This window comes from Ambystoma mexicanum, chromosome 2p, assembly GCF_040938575.1.
Source record: "Ambystoma mexicanum isolate Mex_15411 chromosome 2p, UKY_AmexF1_1, whole genome shotgun sequence".
In the NCBI taxonomy this organism is placed as follows: domain Eukaryota; kingdom Metazoa; phylum Chordata; class Amphibia; order Caudata; family Ambystomatidae; genus Ambystoma; species Ambystoma mexicanum.
Genome location: NC_090923.1, coordinates 1,292,999,109 through 1,293,017,143, shown reverse-complemented (window position 1 = coordinate 1,293,017,143; position 18,035 = coordinate 1,292,999,109). Strand labels below are relative to the sequence as shown.

At 43.3% G+C, this 18,035-nt stretch overlaps 1 protein-coding gene across 1 annotated transcript in view; it reads right to left on the bottom strand.

The window, feature by feature from the left end:
• The window catches only part of LOC138567883 (otoancorin-like), a 119,437-nt gene that overhangs the window by 26,476 nt on the left and 74,926 nt on the right, over positions 1-18,035 (bottom strand). The window contains exons 2-4 of the mRNA XM_069646380.1: positions 17,909-17,937; positions 17,795-17,825; positions 17,675-17,702 (exon numbers count right to left, since the gene is read on the bottom strand). Coding sequence (XP_069502481.1) covers positions 17,675-17,702; positions 17,795-17,825; positions 17,909-17,937 — 88 coding nt within the window. The remainder of the gene's footprint in view (positions 1-17,674; positions 17,703-17,794; positions 17,826-17,908; positions 17,938-18,035) is intronic.

Sequence of the window (18,035 nt, the reverse complement as noted above, 5' to 3'; positions counted from 1 at the left end):
TCCTCCATCAAAGAGGCAGCGGTTAAAATTGTAAACCCTCAACGCCCCCAGAACTAAAACAAGTTTTTCCCCTGAAGTGAAGGTGTACGTACGCGCACCACCTTCTACTTCAGATGACAGAATGGGCAGGGAGGCCAGTAACGAGAAAGTGGCCAACCCCGAGGGCCATTTCTCAGCCTCTTTATAATGTGAAGGAGGGAGGGCTACAGTGATCCTTCTGTGCATTATATCCCATTGCACTGGAGTGTAAACTGCTTCTCCACGGCGCAAGCCATTACAATCTGCAAAACCCGGAATGGAAATGGATTATACAGTATTTCTACAGTTGCATCTGTTGCCGCAGCAACAGCCGTACTTTTGCAATGGGGCAGATTTCCTGTATTGCCATTTGCAATAACGATAACTATTACTGTATGTTCCTCATCCTCCCTCCCCCCCTCTTCCCCTGGCACTTGCCGCCTTTGCCATCCCTTTCTCTTGTGGGCACCACACTCCTGTACTTACAACCTTGGCATGCACTTGCATGGTAGGATTGTCACATGGCCAATATAACCGTTTTGTTGTTCTACTTTCTTTCCTATGTCCCCTCCTTCTTCCCCATCTTGTCCTGTGGCGTCTGGAAACACTTGTGTATAGGCACCATACAAATATCCAATAAATAAATAAATGTGGTAATACGAGTAGCCAATGCACCCATATTGGAGACCAAAGACTTGCATAGATTGCAGTGTGAGGAAAGTATTGCTTCTAGCTCTGGAGGAGCGTTAGAATTCCTCTCTGGGCGGATGGCTAGTTTTTCTCTTGGCTGCCAACTCCCTGTATCCCTATTGGGAATCTCATGAATATTATTGGCTTCTCTGCCTTTTCACTTTCTTCTCAATCTTGAAAAACGGATGGCAGGCAGAATCTAAGGGGCACCTTTGCCAACTTTTGACTGGGGCAGTCAAACTCCATCCTACCACGCTTAATACCAGGAGTGGTTTTTAAGCGCAGGATCGAGATTCAAACCTGTGTTGGCTGCTGCATTGTTTTGCTTCCAAGACAAATGCGTTGCACCTGAGCTATGTTTCCTCCCCAAATGAAGACACTAATAGAGGATTCGTCAGGATGGAAGGAGCAGTGCCTTGATTGGCTGAAAGCAGCAAGTATATCGCATTAAACTCTAGTGTGTAGGCCGAAAAGTGAAAAAAATGATGCTATGAAGGTTTGACTGGTGTATGACGATAGAGTGCCATGAATACTAGATATTTTAAAATGATTCATATCAAGTAAGACCGCTGAATTCATTGCCGAAATATTTGAGTCGATTCCCATGTGTTAAAATGCGTTCTTTTTAAACATAAAATTGCGATTGAACCTGTGGTTAACACGAGAAGTTTTGGGCACTAGAGCGAAACGTTTGAAAGTTGGCGGTTCTTTGAAAAAAGGAATGCAATGAAGACATTAAGACACTTGAACACATCTTGCCCAAAACTGAATGAAATGAGGCAATTGCATATGCAACATTATTTTGAATCTTTTAAAGAGCTACTAGAGGACAAGGCTTGGCCGATGATTTTTCGTGGAGAACATGTACCATTGATTTGAGCAACTATTAGATTTTTAGAAGCAATTGACATAGGGACTATTTAATGATTTAATGATTAATTGTAGTAAAGATCGCAGATATTTAGAAGAAAATAGTATATTGTTCAAACAAATGATTGAGAATTATTTTAATGGTGAATACATTTGTACAGAAATGTATGCTTATGGTTTTAACTTTGTTGTTAATGGTAAATGTTTGATAATGTAGTTTAATGATTATGAAAGGTTGAAAAGGTTGAAAATTCAGCCGTAAAAATAAAAAAATAAAAACATTGACTTTCCTTTTCACTTTTAGTGCCTTACTCCGATTCACAGAAGTGTTTTATAATGGCGCAATCCCACTGGAAAACGTTCAGTGAACCAGGCCCTTAGTCTTGCTCACTGGAGCCAAAATATTCATTTATAATATGTAACTAGAGGAAAAATAATCCAGAGACAGAAAAAAGTCTTCAGGTTTCCTTAGGCTGTATATTGTTTTTTCATAGGTGATACCTCACACCATCATTCGTTTAGGCTCATAGGTAGAGGCGGGGAAGCAGAGTGGGCTCGAGACTGGTTAGAGCCAAATGTCTGGCTTTGGCCTGGCTCAAGGGCCTTTGGAAAAAGAAGAGACCAACTGGAGCTGAGCCAAGCATCACCTCATCCATTGCTACATTTGCAGTATAAATGAAAGTTACACTGCCACCCACTGAGATTTAAAAGAACTACATAAAGTGCCTTGTTTCTTTCTTTCTGCATGAAGTGCCTTGTTTCTTTCTTTCTTTCTAGGGATTACATGTTTCTGCAAAACTAAAGATGCGGTGGGAGCATGTGTGGTCTGAAACATTCAGAATTGCAAACTGTGCAACCAGAAAACCTGGCTCCTACACTATATGCAATCCTGGGCAAATGAATTTACTTAAATGGGTCATATTTCCTTTGGCTGCCACAACTGGGATCAGTTACTGGTGATTCTGTTAAATGTGCACTACACAAAAGGCTGCACTTTTATGTTGTATATTAAAGTATAGTGTGTGTTTTAAAGGTAATACAAATATTAATCAGTTATAATGTGCACATCTCTAAGCTTAATTTGATCATTGCTCTATCACTTGTGAGCTGTGTTTCTCTACCATAAAACAGGGCGTTACATATTTGTTAGGTTGGTTTATAATGCGATTTGTGTACCTTTAAGCTATCTTTATTAAACATAGCATTGGTTTAGTTTCTCAAAACTGTGCATTAACACACATTTATAACAAAAGGAGAGGAGATGATATGTGGTTAAGTGACTAAAGTGATCCAATTACATCTTACAGAAAGTGTGTGATCCTGAACAAATCATTTCATTTCACTGTGACATAGCTTCCAAAATTAGTATTGTAACAAAAAGGGTGTCCTGACCATTCAATACTTCATGCATAGATTATGCATCAATTTTCTGATACGGGTTCACAATACATGTTCCTTAAGTTCCCAATTAAAAACGTCAACAAAACAACAATCACTTTATCTTCTGTAAAATCATATAGTGGGGTTGCCCACCTCTTCCATTATCTTTATTTTATTGTTATTTCATTTTTTCTTCTTCAAATACAAAAAGACACATTACTTTTTCCAACATGTTTCTATACATAGTGACAGAAAGGTATATTCATGAAGGTAGCAAAAGATTCTGTCGCTCCTTTCAACCAACATATACTTTATTGTTTGACAGACAGTATAATGCAAAGGTATAATCCGGACTTGTAAAGCACATAGAACCAATGTTTAGATTTACATAGACATACGCAAACCCGTGCTTTTAGTGTGTGCACAATCACATAGACAACAGTACTTCATTTTACATAAATGTGTATATAGGTGACCCACACGCTGCAGTTTGATCCATGCGTCCATGTTCTAAGCAATGGTCATCGTGTGTACTGATCTGATGTATCTATGTTTATGTTCCTAGAGTGGTACTTCCTACGCAAGGTAGAAGTTGTATTTGGTCGATGTCACTAGTTGTTAGTACAAGATACAGAGAGGGTGCATGATGGGATTGCTGTCCATTCCTGTAGACATTTCGTCAGCGACCGATTTAGCACGCCTTCTTCTGGACCCTTAAAGTGAGGAACCCCTGAAGTGGAAACTTGAAAGGGAGTGGTTACTTGTGGCTAGAATGCTATCATAACTTGGACGCTTACCAACAAGGTGGTTTGGGAAATGTAAAGAGCTTCGTACAACTGACCGTGGAGACCAGAAGGCCAAATCGAGCTGGTGTGACGAGGGTACTTAAACAGGAGGTAAGGCTCCGGTCTGGAGACCGAGGGGAAATATAGACATGCAACGTGTATGAGCCTCACAAAGGGGAGTACCCTCACAGAGTTGTACGATGTTTGGAAGAAGAGGATATTATGTATAATAACCTTACTAATAGTGTGTAGGAGGTCATAAATCCGTTCCTCTGCTGCTGTTCCAAAATATGGTGCAAGGAAGTAATGTGCTGTTGGAGAAATAGCAAAAAGAGGGTCATGTGTATTGATGTACAACTACGGGTATTGTGAACTCGACATGCGAACAAAACATGCCATGTATGGCAACGGTTCATAGGTTACCTACGTAGATGATGTAAGGCAAGAGGCACTTTCCAGGAGGGATGCCGGGGTCCATAGATCAAGAAGTGGAAACGATACATTGATGATATCGTCTTCATATGGGACGGGGTCTGTCAAACAATGAAGTATATGATGGTTGAAAGGAGAAAAAGAATCTTTCGCTACCTTCCTGATCTTGAATATACCTTTCTGTCACTATGTATAGAAACATGTTGAAATAAGTAATGTGTCTTTTTGTATTCGAAGAAGAAAAAATGACACAACAATAAAATAAAGATAATGGAAGAGGTGGGCAAATAACCCCCTACCAGGGACGTCATTTCACCAAAATGCCAGGGGTAGCGGAAGTGACATCACCCGACCCTTGACCCTCTGATGACATCACAGGAAGTGATGTCATTAGACCCCGCCCCAAAGTGATATAGCGGGTAGCGATGGAACACGACATTTCACCCGTTGACAAAACAGGAAGTGGCATCACATAGCATTGTACACTATGAAAAATATAGTTATGATATCACTATATGATGTACATTCATACAAGAATGGATCGCCATATGTATCATTAAGTTCAGTGTTTATTGGCCCGTATTACCAAATGACTGTGTATGCAAGCAGACGTCCATGACCAAATGATAAGCGTAAGTGCTATATAATAACACATCATTAAGCGCTTTATATAGAAAAAATATACACCCAATATCACCCAACCTGTGTTGGTACTCATTTATCGACCTCAGAAGGATGAACGGCTTAGGCTTAGTGAGGCGTTTAAGAACAGACTAAATCAGTGACTCACCCCCTGAAGTGTGCCTGAAATAAACATTTAATGAGGCCAGCAATTACTGTATAGAATTCCAGAAAGACACATTATTTGGTATTCCTATTCTTTCTTATTTAGGGTCAGTGCTGAAAGTGTTAGAAGAAAAATAACAACAAGTGCCTCAAGTCTTTTTTTTAAAGGGGCCTGAACAAGAAAGCCAGCCACCCCAGAAGTAAAGAGCCACAGCCCAGGAGCTTGCATAACTTAAAAAAAAAAAAAAAAAGTATTTTTTTTTTTTAGTAGAGGTCGCAAGGGACACCACAGAGGTCGCAAGGGACACCACAGAGGTCGCAGTTGCGACCCCTGGCGACCCCCAAATGACGTCCCTGCCCCCTACCCCCACTATCTGACTTTACAGAAGATAAAGTGATTATTCGGTTGTTGACGTTTTTAATTGGGAATGTAAGAAACATGTATTGTGAATCCTTATCAGAAAATTGATGCACAATCTATGCATAAAGTATTGAACGGGTAGGACACCCTTTTTGTTACGATACTAATTTTGGAAGCTACGACACAGTAACCCTTTTTGTTGCGATATATTTCCCAAACCCTAGGTCCTAACCTGGAGAGGTTTTCCATTTAGTCAGACTTCTGTGATAGTGGCGCAGAGGCAGGATATCAGATATGCACGTATGTTGTTGGGATCAGGAGGAGGAGGCCAGGCATAGGTTTTCTGTGATCGTAGCAAGGAGGCAGGATAACAGATGTGCACGTATGTTGTTGGGATCAGGAGGAGGAGGCCAGGCATAGGTTTTCTGTGATCGTAGCAAGGAGGCAGGATAACAGATGTGCACTTGTGTTGTTGGGGGCCGGGAGGAGGATGCCAGGCATAGGTTTTTCTGTGATCGTAGCAAGGAGGCAGGATAACAGATGTGCACTTGTGTTGTTGGGGGCCGGGAGGAGGATGCCAGGCATAGGTTTTTCTGTGATCGTAGCAAGGAGGCAGGATAACAGATGTGCACTTGTGTTGTTGGGGGCCAGGAGAAGGATGCCAGGCATAGGTTTTTCTGTGATCGTAGCAAGGAGGCAGGATAACAGATGTGCACTTGTGTTGTTGGGGGCCGGCAGGAGGATGCCAGGCATAGGTTTTCTGTGATAGTGGCACAGAGCCAGGATATTAGATATGTACTTGTGCTGTTGGGGGCTGGGAGGAGGATGCCAGGCATATGTTTTCTGTGATAGTGGCACAGAGGCAGGATATCAGATATGCACTTGTGCTGTTGGGGGCTGGGAGGAGGATGCCAGGCATATGTTTTCTGTGATAGTGGCACGGAGGCAGGATATCAGATATGCACTTGTGTTGTTGGGGGCTGGGAGGAGGAGGCCAAGCATAGGTTTTCTGTGATAGTGGCACGGAGGCAGGATATCAGATATGCACTTCTGTTATTGGGGCCAGGAGGAGGATGCCAGGCATAGGTTTTTTGTGATAGTGGCACGGAGGCAGGATATCAGAAATGCACTTGTGTTTTTGGGGGCCGGGAGGAGGATGACAGGAATTGGAATAATTGTTTGTAATTGTTTATTGTGTCATGATTATAAAAATGAAAAGCTTTCACAATCCATTTAAAATGTAAAGTCGTAAAATACAATATATGCATAATAATCATAACATAATTAATCACATATTTATAATCACAGAAAACCCGTCACACTACATAATCCACCTAAACTTTGTTTACGAAGCTAAGAGGAAAACCTTTTTTTTAAAACGTACAAAGTTTTAAAATCAATTAAACATTTTCCCCACTTAAAAGTCTATTCCACACGGTTTCCCCAGCGCCCTCAAAATTCATCTATATACACATCCGGTAAAGTGGATAATTCGTTCTGCCTGGAAATAGGAACAATGCACTATTGTATGTTTTGGGGTTTCCCTTTTTGATTTATGACCACACCAACGGCACGTCTGTGAGTTTATGGTATGCCCATCCTGGGGCCCTCGCATTCCAAGGTCGGTAATAGATCAACGTCTCAATTTCTGGCAAGGGAAGCGGACCAGGTATCTAGGCAGGGTCCCTCTTTTCCTGATGATATTCGCAACTTCGGGGAGTAGACATACAACACATAGAACCCCAGTCCTTCCCATATGGCTTAGACTTTGTTTTATTGGGATTAGAAAGCAATTCAGTGACGCCACTATCGTTGTCTGCCAGTAAAGCTTTCAATGGATTCACATACTCTGAGAGCGATGTAGCCTAACCCTTGTTTTGAATTAATATTAATGTTGACAAAAATGGACATAGGCTGAGGGTCCAGGATGTGAGCTTCCATGTCGCCAATGAGTTAAGTGAAGTAAGGCCCCGCTTGTGTTGGACCATCGCATTAGGTATGCATAAGGGTAAACCCAGAACTTTCTTCCAGATGATTCCTTCTATGGTGTTCAGAAATGGCCCTGTGTCATAAAGGCTAGTCTCAATGTCATAAAGTAGAGAAGGGACCACTGTATCACGATAACCCCTCCTCAGAGGAATCATAGAAAACGTAGAGCTGGCACTGTACACCCTCCTGTCAAGTATAGAATCGTTTAACCCTCAAAATGTGGAATTTTGCTGTATTTGAAATCCCAAGTATTTCAGGCATTTCGCAGTTTCCATTTTTTTCTCACTGAAACCCCACGACATCTGCCTCGCCGATCTTTTGTTTGAATTGATTCAGATCTTGGATTTGGCCCCATTTACTACCGAATTATTTTCCAACGCATATGAAAAAAATGAAATTAACTTTCTTTGGAGCCCTAAAGGTGTTGGATCAAATAAAAGTACGTCATCGGCATACGCTAACCAATGCAAACTCGACTGGCCCCACCTGACTGGAAGGGCCCTTGTATTGGCCCAGAGGGGGTCAATGTCAGAGACGTACAAGTTGAGGAACATCGGAGCGCGGATGCGGCCATGTCTCAAACCCAGGGCTGTTATGATAGCTCGAGTTAAGTGCCCTTCTGCCGATAAAAAGACCCTCAATAGTATAACGATGCCTATCAGTTTCTCAGGGAGCCGCCATGTGCGTAATTTCCACCATCATCTATCGCAGTCTACCCTATCAAAAACGCTGGCCAGATCAAGACTTGCAATATAAATTGGGAGGGCCTTTGGCTTGTGCATTTAGATGCTTCAATAACATGCCATTTAAACTCGTACTCAAACCCTTGTGAAAACCCACTTGATATTTATTGTTTATTGTTTGTTTATTGATTTGTATGGCGCGCCAAACCCGAGGGTAACTGGGCCCAACAGAGAGCAGAAAAACAAGGATACTTAAAAACGTAGTTACAAAATGAGGCACAAGATACATATGAGGCATTACAGGTAGTTGTCTCGGCAAATCTGTTGAAGAATATACATATATACAGTCGGTTTGGGTAAGATCTATAGGAGTTGGCTGTGACGAGGTTAAGCTTGGGAGTCATTGGAATCTAGCCATATGAGAATAGTTCGTCTGAAGCTATAGTAGGATTGAACATTCAACAAAGGTAGCAGGCGCCCCTCTCTCGGAAGAACAAGGCATGATAACCTGTTCAGTGGTTGTTAACCACATTGAGAGTTCGCAGCCATCTGCTTTTTGCTCACTGTACCTTTCACAGATGGGAAATATCCATTTGCATATCAGTCTTTGTCCCGCGCACATGGGCAGTCCAGCACCGAAATGCTATGGCAATTCCTCTCTGAACAAGAGTACCTACAGCAACCCCATACACGTGTTTCAGCCTTGTTGGGCATCATCAGTGAGGTGAAGCCGAGCCTCTCTAAGCCCAGTGAGTAGGGAGTCCACGTCTGGTTGCCCCCAGGTAACCGGGGGTGACCAACCCCAAGTTCCTTCAAAAAATTCAACAAAGGTAGCAGGCGCCCCTCTCTCGGAAGAAAAAGGCATGATAACCTGTTCAGTGGTTGTTAACCACATTGAGAGTAGGATTGGTCTGTTCCAATGTCAAGTGGGAGAGCATTCCAGTACTGGGCTGCCTTAACCGGGAAGCTACTGCCGCCTGTTTTCTTTAGTCTGAATTTGGGTATCTGTAGGCAGTAGGAGTTGGCCGTTCTGGTAGGGCGTGTCAATGTTTTTCTCACTATTCTAGCTGCCAGGTAGGGGGCGGGGCTGCATTGTTGAGACTTTTAAAGGTAAGTGAAGCTGTTTTAAGTCAAATTCTGTCGCTGATTTTTTGCCACTTATGTTCTCTTCTTGTGTTAGAGATGTGTTCTCTAAAGGGTAAGTTAAGGGCAGTTCTAAGGGCGTTATTTTGCAATGTTTGAATTTTGTCAATGATGTATTTGTTGGCTCCCAAGTACAAGGCATTGCAATAATCGAGTTTGGAGAGTATAAGGGAGTTGGCAAGGATGATGCAGCTGGCTTGGATAAAGAAGGCTCTACATGTCCTAATGGGTGTCCAGTCATTTGGTCGACTACAAACTGGTCGACTGCAATTTGGTCGACGTCATTTGGTCGAAAACCAAATGGTCGAATTTTTTTTATTTTATTTATATATGTGTTTTGTGGGTTTTCGTGTAGAAAAAAAAAAAGAAAGAAAAAAAAGGGGTTGGGGGGACCCCCCCCCCAAAAAAAAAAAAAAGGGGTAAAAATAAAAAAATAAAAAAATTCGACCATTTGGTTTTCGACCAAATTGATTCGACCAGTTGTCCAGTCGACCAATTGTTTTCGACCAAATGACTGGCAACCGTCCTAATGAGCTTACAAGTGTAGGCAGTAGAGGATGCTAAGGAGTTCACTTGTTTCTTCAGTGTCAAGGCAGAGTCAAGGTAAAAGCCTAGTGTTTTCACTACCTTAGTGACTGTAATTAGGGCTAAGTTTTTTAAAGTTGGCAGTGGATCCGAGGAGCAGGATTTCAATTTTATCATCATTCAGGCAGAGGCCGTGCGTGGCCTTCCATGCCTGAATGATGAGATATATTTTGTTTACAAAGGCCGTATCAGAGTCAAAATTGCCCGAAAGGGGAATTAGGATCTGAGTGTCATCTGCATAATGTGTGTAGGTGACACCCAGTCTGTCCAATTTGTTAAATACGGGATTGGTAAAGATGTTGTACAGAGTTGTCGAGAAGCAAGAACCTTGGGGTACACCGCAAACTATTTTGATGGGGTCTGCTGATGCCAATGTGGAGAAAACTCTCATTGTGCGGTTGTCCAAAAATGATTGGATCCAGGCTATGGCCTCGCTTGAAAAGTGGGCAGCCGATGCCAGGTGTTCGCACATGACTGTGTGATCCACCAGATCAAAGGCCGCCGATAGGTCAAAGAGGAGTAGCATGGTGGTCTTTCCCTTGTCGTTGAGCTCATCAATCTGTACTTTGAGATCAATCAAGGCTGTCTCTGTGCCATGCTGCGGTCTAAACCCAGATTGGCAGACACCTAGTAGCTGGTTAGATTCAAGATAGCGCTGGATTTGTAAGTATGCTACTCTATTTTCTTGAGAAGGAAGAGTACCGTGGTCATAGGCCTGTAGTTGGTGGGAATAGCGGGGTCTAGGGTTTGTTTCTTGAGGAGTGGTAAAACCCATGACTCTTTTAGGTTGCTTGGGATAGTGTTGGTTGAGAAGGATGCATTAATCAGTTTGGTTATGAAGGGGGCTAGGTCCCTTGCCGCATCCTTAATTAGTTGGGCTGGGCAGCTGTAACCCTTACAGTTGGACGGTTTGAGGGATGCAATCATCTTTTCAGTTTCCTCAGAAGAAATTTTGGCAAATTTATATGGGTCAGGGCCTAGATATCAATTTTAGTTTCATGACCCATTTCTCCAGTTCGGCTAGATTTTGAGAGGCAGAAACATTGCAGGGGGCATCTAGGATGACAATAGGACGATAGTTTGCTGCAGCCATCCCGTCGCCATTTTTATATATCGGTATAGTGTAGGATTCGTGCCATGTTACTAGAAGAAGTTGTTTATTGTATTGTATTTTTGTTGTTGGGGTGAGAAGCAATGATAACAGATATGGGTTTTGTGTTTCACTGTTGGAAAGTAGATGGTAAGGTATGCATCTTTTGCCAGTTTGCACGCATTGATATGATCTGATATGATAAGTCATTTATAACGCGCATGTACACAAGTGTTTCTAGGCGCGACAAGGAAGGGAAGACAGAAGGAGGACAAAACAACGATCTTACCAGGCCTTGTGTCATGCAGATCGCGCAAGTGCAGGAGGGGGAGAAGTGCCAAGGGGGTGGGGGTGAATGCAAGTAACTAGTAAGTGCAGCCGGGAGGCGACTCATAAGTGCAGAGAATCAGGGGACTGTAGGGTTACAGATACAGTCCCTTAAGTGATTGGGAGTCCCGGAGGCAGTGCAAGGGCAAACTAGTCGTGCAAGAGCCTGGTCCCATAAATACAATGGTGCCAATTAACCAGTATGCGCAGGAGATGGGGGCATCTGCAAGGGAGAGAAAAAGTGGTAGTCAAAAGGAAGGTCTTGAGTTGCTTCCGGAACCTTAGGTGGTCCTGCTCAAGTTTGAGAGAGGAAGGGAGGCTGTTCCAGAGGGAGGCCCCAGCCGAGGACAAAGATCTACCCCCCAGTCTCTCCCTGGATAAGTGTCTGACCCTCAGGGAGTTGGAGGTGGATGAGCAGAGGGTGTTGGAGGCGCACCACTTCTGGATAGTGGACAGTCTGGTATGAGAGAAGGTGCAGTAGGGGCAGAGGGGAGACTGAAGGAGAGCTGGGTGTCATTCGCATAACACAGAAAGTTAGAGCAGAAGGTGGAAACGCAGTGTGCCAGAGGTGCCAGGTAGTGGTTAAATAGCCAGGGAGAGAGGTTAGACCCCTGGGGAACACCACAAGTAGAGAGAGAGAGAGAGATAGAAGAGAGGAAAGACCCAAGTTGGACCTACATGGGTCGATCAGTGAGAAAGGAGGTCAACCAGGCAAGGGCCTGAATAGATATACCCAGGTTGTTTCAGAGATGATTGAGCCGGATGGCGTGGTTGACCGTGTCGAAAGCAGAGGATAGGTCAAGGAGAATGAGGACAGAAGAAAGGTTAAAGTCAAAATTGGAGAGCAAGTCTTCGCGGGTGTTCAGGAGAGCAGTTTCCGTGCTTCTGGCTGCTCTGAAGCCAGACTGGTGGTCATGGAGACAACGAACAGATTCAGCATGGAGATTAAGCTGGGAGATGGCCAGCTTTTCCAGGAGTTTTCCCAGGAAAGGAGTGATGGAGATACAGCGATAGTTTGCCGGAGAGGAAGGCTCGGCAGAAGGCTTCCTAAGAAGGGGGTGAACAAGGGAGTGCTTGGGGGGGTGGGGAGGGGTGTTAGGAAGGTTCAAGTGGCAAAAGAATGATTGCAGAAATCGGCCAAGGTTGGAGCAAGAGTGTTGATGTGGTCCTTGATGGTTCTGGAGGAGCAGGGGAGCACCTGCTTTGAGAAGACTTTCACATATTGGACTTGTCAAGAAACATTGTCAGGAGTGAACAGGAGGAAGGAGGAGAAAAGAAGAGGAGAACTGGCCATGGAGGGGCATGGAGAGTTGGAGAGAGGAAGAGGAGGTAGAAGAAGAAAGAGTGGACAGGATGTCCTGGGTTTTAGTGGTGAAGTGAGATGGCAAGGTTGTGCAGAGGGGCTGGGAGGAAACAAGAGAGGTGCAGACTGCAACAGGATTGGCCAGCTACTAGTAGATTTTGAATAGTTCACCCAATCTGTTAGAGGCCGCTGAGATGCATGCTTAGATGTATGATCTCTTCTTAGAGAGGAGAGAGGTTCTGTATAGCCTTTGGAGCAGGAGGCAGGCCAGTTTGCCAGAGGGTGTGCCTGATGCACTCCACTTCCTCTCTGGCACCCTAAACTTGTGCTTAAGTGGGTTCTTAGGACAAAGTCATGGCTCGTCTTTGGCTTCGCTCTACACATGAATTTGTTGGCTCCCCCCACCGCTACGCCCCTACACATAGGTGATGCTTCTGGTGTACCATATGTTTTGGCTCCACTGGTAGCACATTAACATTGGGAGTCAAGAATATTGTTATAGATATTGCACAGTTATCAGCACTGGGACTGGTGGGATGGAAGGACCAAGATGCAGGTGGGAGGGGCTTGGCAGAGAACAGGGACACTGTAGTGCACCTCCCTCCCCTGGCAGTGCCTCTTCACCATACACGCCGCCCGGCCCAACCTTCTAGGTTGCAGACAAAGAAGTTACCTTTAGTCAAACGAAAGGTGTTGTTTTGGTAGTGCTGGTTTCCTTGCAGTAATGGCAACTTACTCCCAAAATTAGATGCCTTTAGATTTAGACCTAAAGAAATTACTTCACATTTTCAGGCTTAGAATTGTGTGACGTCCACACTGAAATAAACTGAATTGTTTAACACATATGGATTGTTTTCGCAGTTGATCCCTGAAAAGAGGTTCAAAAAGTAGGCTCGTGGCAATGAGAGTGTGCCAAACATCACAGTAAAAACCGTGACGGTATTTATAACTATTTTATTCATGAATCAATTTATGTTGGTGATTCGTGAATGCCACAAACAGTGGACCGAATCACGTTTTGGCCACATTACCAGTTGGGTGCGTTTCCCGCAGTAATTCCACTGGCGGTAATTATCGCTATCACCGGTGGTATTCCTGAACATCTGCACAATTCAGGTGTTACACTTGGCCCATTGGTAATGGCATTGGTCTGCGGATGTATATTTTTAAAATGTTTTTCGACCCTTGCACTGATGGTGGAAGTGACTAATGCACAGTAGTGGTACATTCAAATGCTTTACATTTTTTCATGATTTGATCATTTATTTATTTATTTATAAGGCACCGAAGCCTGCAGGCATTAGGGCGCACATTTATCAAAATGACATGCTGTTTTGTATTGAGCTAGGGTTATTTCTAGTACAGTCCTTCATGAAACATACAGCAAATGCTAAAATGGAGTCATTTAGTAATTGAAATGTTACAATCATTGCTGGTGGGGAACAGTTCTCTGTGCTCAGTATTACATGTTTTAATTGCACAAAAGAGGCATTTCTGCTCCTTTTGTTTATTACATGGGAAACATGGTGAGAGGAGGAGCATCAGAGATGAATTTCATTTTGTACCTCCATCTCTGGGTTAAAGGTAAAAACTGCTAGATTTTCCAATTGAAACTTCAACTCATAATACCTCCTGCAGTATTGCATTGGACTACCGTTGGAGGCATTTTCCCCCATCCTCATAATTGTGAGGGTGGTAAAATTAGTGGTATTTGGAAACTCATAATTTATTTGAGATGCTTTTACACAAGTGTAGCCCAGTGCCACGGAATGAGCCACAACGCATCCACAATGCTACCAGAGGCGTCGCCGGGGAGGGCTGGGGGGCTTTAGCCTCGGGTCTTTTGGTTGTAGCCCCGGATAGAAGCTCAGGTGCTATAATCAAAAGGCTAGCTAGCCTCGAGTCCCGACAGTCCCACATTAGCGTAGCTCCAGATCTTTTCCAGCCCTAGCAACACCCCTGAATGTAACTCATTGTTTGTGTCCTCATCATGTAGTTTTTGCCTGTTCGAAATCAGAAAGGAAAATCCGCAAACTAGCTTTGATATGAAAAAATGTTCTACTTGCCTTTGCTAGAAACCAAATAAATAATTTGTGAAATACTCAATGTACACCACCTTAGGTCCGATTCTCAAACTTGTTATCATGCAGGTGAAGGGAGGCATGTTAGGGAGATATGTTATTTTTTATTCTTCATCCCCTCTCCTAGTGAGACCCCGAGCACTTTTTGCTGGACTTCTGGACCTTTTTTGTTAAACCTGAATGAATGGAGCCTTTCTCCACTCATTCATTATTGTGAGCTCTGTTTTTGGAACTCTTATTCTTTGTGTTTTGCCTGTACTTTGACTTCTATTTTCTCCATAACTCTTAAGGGCATCTGTTTTTTACTATTGCAGCACTCAGATCCTTATGGGCAGTGTTGGTGTTGCTGGGGACCCTAGGGTCCTCCTTTGAGATTCTTTCCTTTATTCTAGAGTAACTACAGTTCTTAAGGATAGAGAGATACTTAGTATCTCTGCTGAAACGTTATAGTCTGAGAGAGTGGCACACACTACCTCATGTGGAGTGCTAAAGGGATGCCTAGTAGCCCCCTTCTCTCTGCTCCTGTGACTTTCTAGTTACATAGACAATCTCCTAGTTATGGCTGGTGGCAGTGGACGTCTTCTACCAACTGTTGTGTGATTTGCCTACCGCAGACTATGTCCATAGGGTACGTCCTTTCATCGCAGGATGTTTTTTCATGGGGTTTTTACCGCTAATTTTTTAATGAAAAAAAAACACATCGAATTTTTTGGGGGGGTTACAAAATTATATATATGGGATATGGGTGTTTGGGAATAGATAAAAAAATGTAAGGGAAGGGTGGGTTTTAAAAAATTAGATGGGTTTTTTCATAAAAAAATTTGCAGTAAAAAACCCAGCGGAAAAAACAGCCACGGTAGTGCACAATAAGGGCACCCAAGTACCAACTTGAGGACCTCCCTTCTTTTTTTGTCATTGCTAGCATGATTGTTCTTTGTTAACTCTTCTACCATTCTGAGAGGGGGAGGCCAGTGTGTGTGTGTTTTGCCTTTGGCATGAACCCTTGGGTGTTCCGCCGCCTAGGCTCCAAAGTGTCTGGGCAGGCAGGAAGTGGGGGAGGTGTTTTCCACCGCCCTATCCTTTGTCTGCCAGAGTGCCTGAATAGAAACAGTTCCCTGTCCTGATTGGAGAGCCACATGCTCCTTTCTGTAAATTGAAGAGAGAGATTGCAGAGAAGTGTGTGCTGGAACTGTATAAAAGGTGAGGCTTCTGGAGTGTAAAGCAAGTTGACCACTGGAAACAGAAGTAACTGAAGAAGACGACGACTAGAGATGCCTGCAGACCCTTTCCAAGACCGTGAAGCGACCACTGCTGTCCTGACCCTGTTTTCAGTGCAACAGAGGAACTCCGAAGAGGATGACTCCTTCACTTTGACTGGTGGGAACATCCAGTACCAAGACAAACTTTGATTTGAGCCATCTCCTGAGGTCCTGGGAGTTTCCAAAGCTGTGGAAAACCAATACCAGGAGGCCTGCTGCCCATTTTGAGTGCATCCTCATGGAAAGGCCGATCCGTCCAAATCTTTGCTGAGCCCTCAAGGACACTCCAGAGATCCGATCCAACTTGCACAGACCCCTTCAACAGATTGCGGGTTTGCATGAAGTGAAGAAGTTTGACCAGGTGAATTGCGTCTTTGTTGGTGCTGCAGAAAAGATGCCAAAACCACAGAGTGACCAAAGAAGTTGATGAAAGCCATGCCAGAGGTCCTCCCTCGAGACTGCTACTGAGAAATCCCATCCATTGTCCTGCCTTTCAGCATCAGACCAAGGAATCCGGAGGTCGGGTCCAGAGCTGCATCATCGCGGAGCATCCACCACAAACGTTTTCTTCAAACCTAAGGTTCTGTGTGGAGAAAGGTATTGCTTACCTTATTCCACAAAGGTTCTCCAGAGCGTTGGAGTGCGCATAGGGGTGTCCAGGGCAACCCCCTTTTACCTCCGACTCAAACCTATGCTTGTGTCCCTTTAGTGAGTCCTTTCTCAAGGTCCCAATGTTGGTTAAGTCTTCTTATATCTTCTTCCTATCGACTAGAACGTATCCAAAGGAACCTTTGACTCCTGCTGCTTTTCAAGACTTTAGGCCTCTCAGAACTGCCTTTTAGCTAGGGTTGTGTTTTGGACTTTAAAAGACTTGCTGTACAGAGAAACTGCCTCTAGAACCTGAAGCTCTGCTAGGATAATACTAACCAACTGTTTTCCTTCACAAAAATCACCATTTTATGTATGTATGCTGACTAAATGCAATGACTGCATTACTTTGTGGGTGCGTGTTATTACCTATAGTACTGTCAAACTCCTGTAACAATTGTATGCGTTCAGCAACTACCAACTAAGAAGTGACCCTTGGAAAGTATTGCAAAGTATACCTATGTGTGTTGGTTTATCGTACTAAGTATTTAAAAGTGGCTCTTGTGTAAATATAATCAATCTATATTTTAACAAATGTATGTGTAAGTGTTACTTAGATGAGGTTTACTAGCTAGGTTCAGTGTATTTACCTACATCTCACATCTTCCTCTTATGATAAGCCTGACTGCTCTGCCACTCTACTAAGGTCTCTGAGTAGTACAGACTGATACCAAGAGTTGAGGATCTACAAACCACTGGGATAGCTTACTAAAGTCTTACCTCCAAGTGGGACTTTAGGAAAACTCCCCTAACAAGGCATTAGTAAATACTTTTACTAATTTGATAAATTAAACCCAATTCACAATAGACATCAAAAGGTGTGCATCTCTGAGTCCGTTTTTCATACCATATGTGTAATTGCACAAAGCAGGAGGGCAGAGAAAGAGAGTTTTTCACGCATTTTAAAAGATCATTCTGATTCCCGCACAAGATGCAGTTGCGCATGCGTGAAAAAGGAAAGCATCCCCCCCGCGTCTATTCAGAATAGGCGTAGGGTTACAAACAAGCATAGACTGGTTCTTTCTGACCCCTTCTGTGCCTTTTTTTAACCCAGTGCCACGTGTGTATGAAGAGCTGCTGTCCCGCCTGCATTTCTAACCATTAAATTAAAGCAATTGACCCGCCTCCACCCTATTTGTCTGGCAGTGTGGCTGCAGCGAGCATGAGGGGTTCACCTTAGCAAAATGGCTTCCTCGGTGGGAAATGCAGCCTTCTTATTGGCTCATTCATTATTTCATAATTACCTTTCAAACAGGAGAAAATCAAGAAGTGCTGGAAAAAGAAACAAAACGCAAAATATAATTCTGCCTTTGCGCTTTACATAAACTGTGCAAAAAAAGCATGGAAAAGTGTGTATGCATTACCATTTAGATATTTCCCAGCGATTAGTTCTTCCTAAAGAAATAATCAATAAAATAACATTAGTCCAAAATGATGTTATTTAAAACTGATATATCTTATTATGCTGCAATACTTACCAATCCATGCTTTATCAAAGGAGGTAAATCTGTAAGGAATATGTTGAGAAAAATGAGACCCACTTCCTCTGAAATCCTTTTTGAAACATTGTCATTTGCAATTAACATTCACTTTTGTTATTCTCCT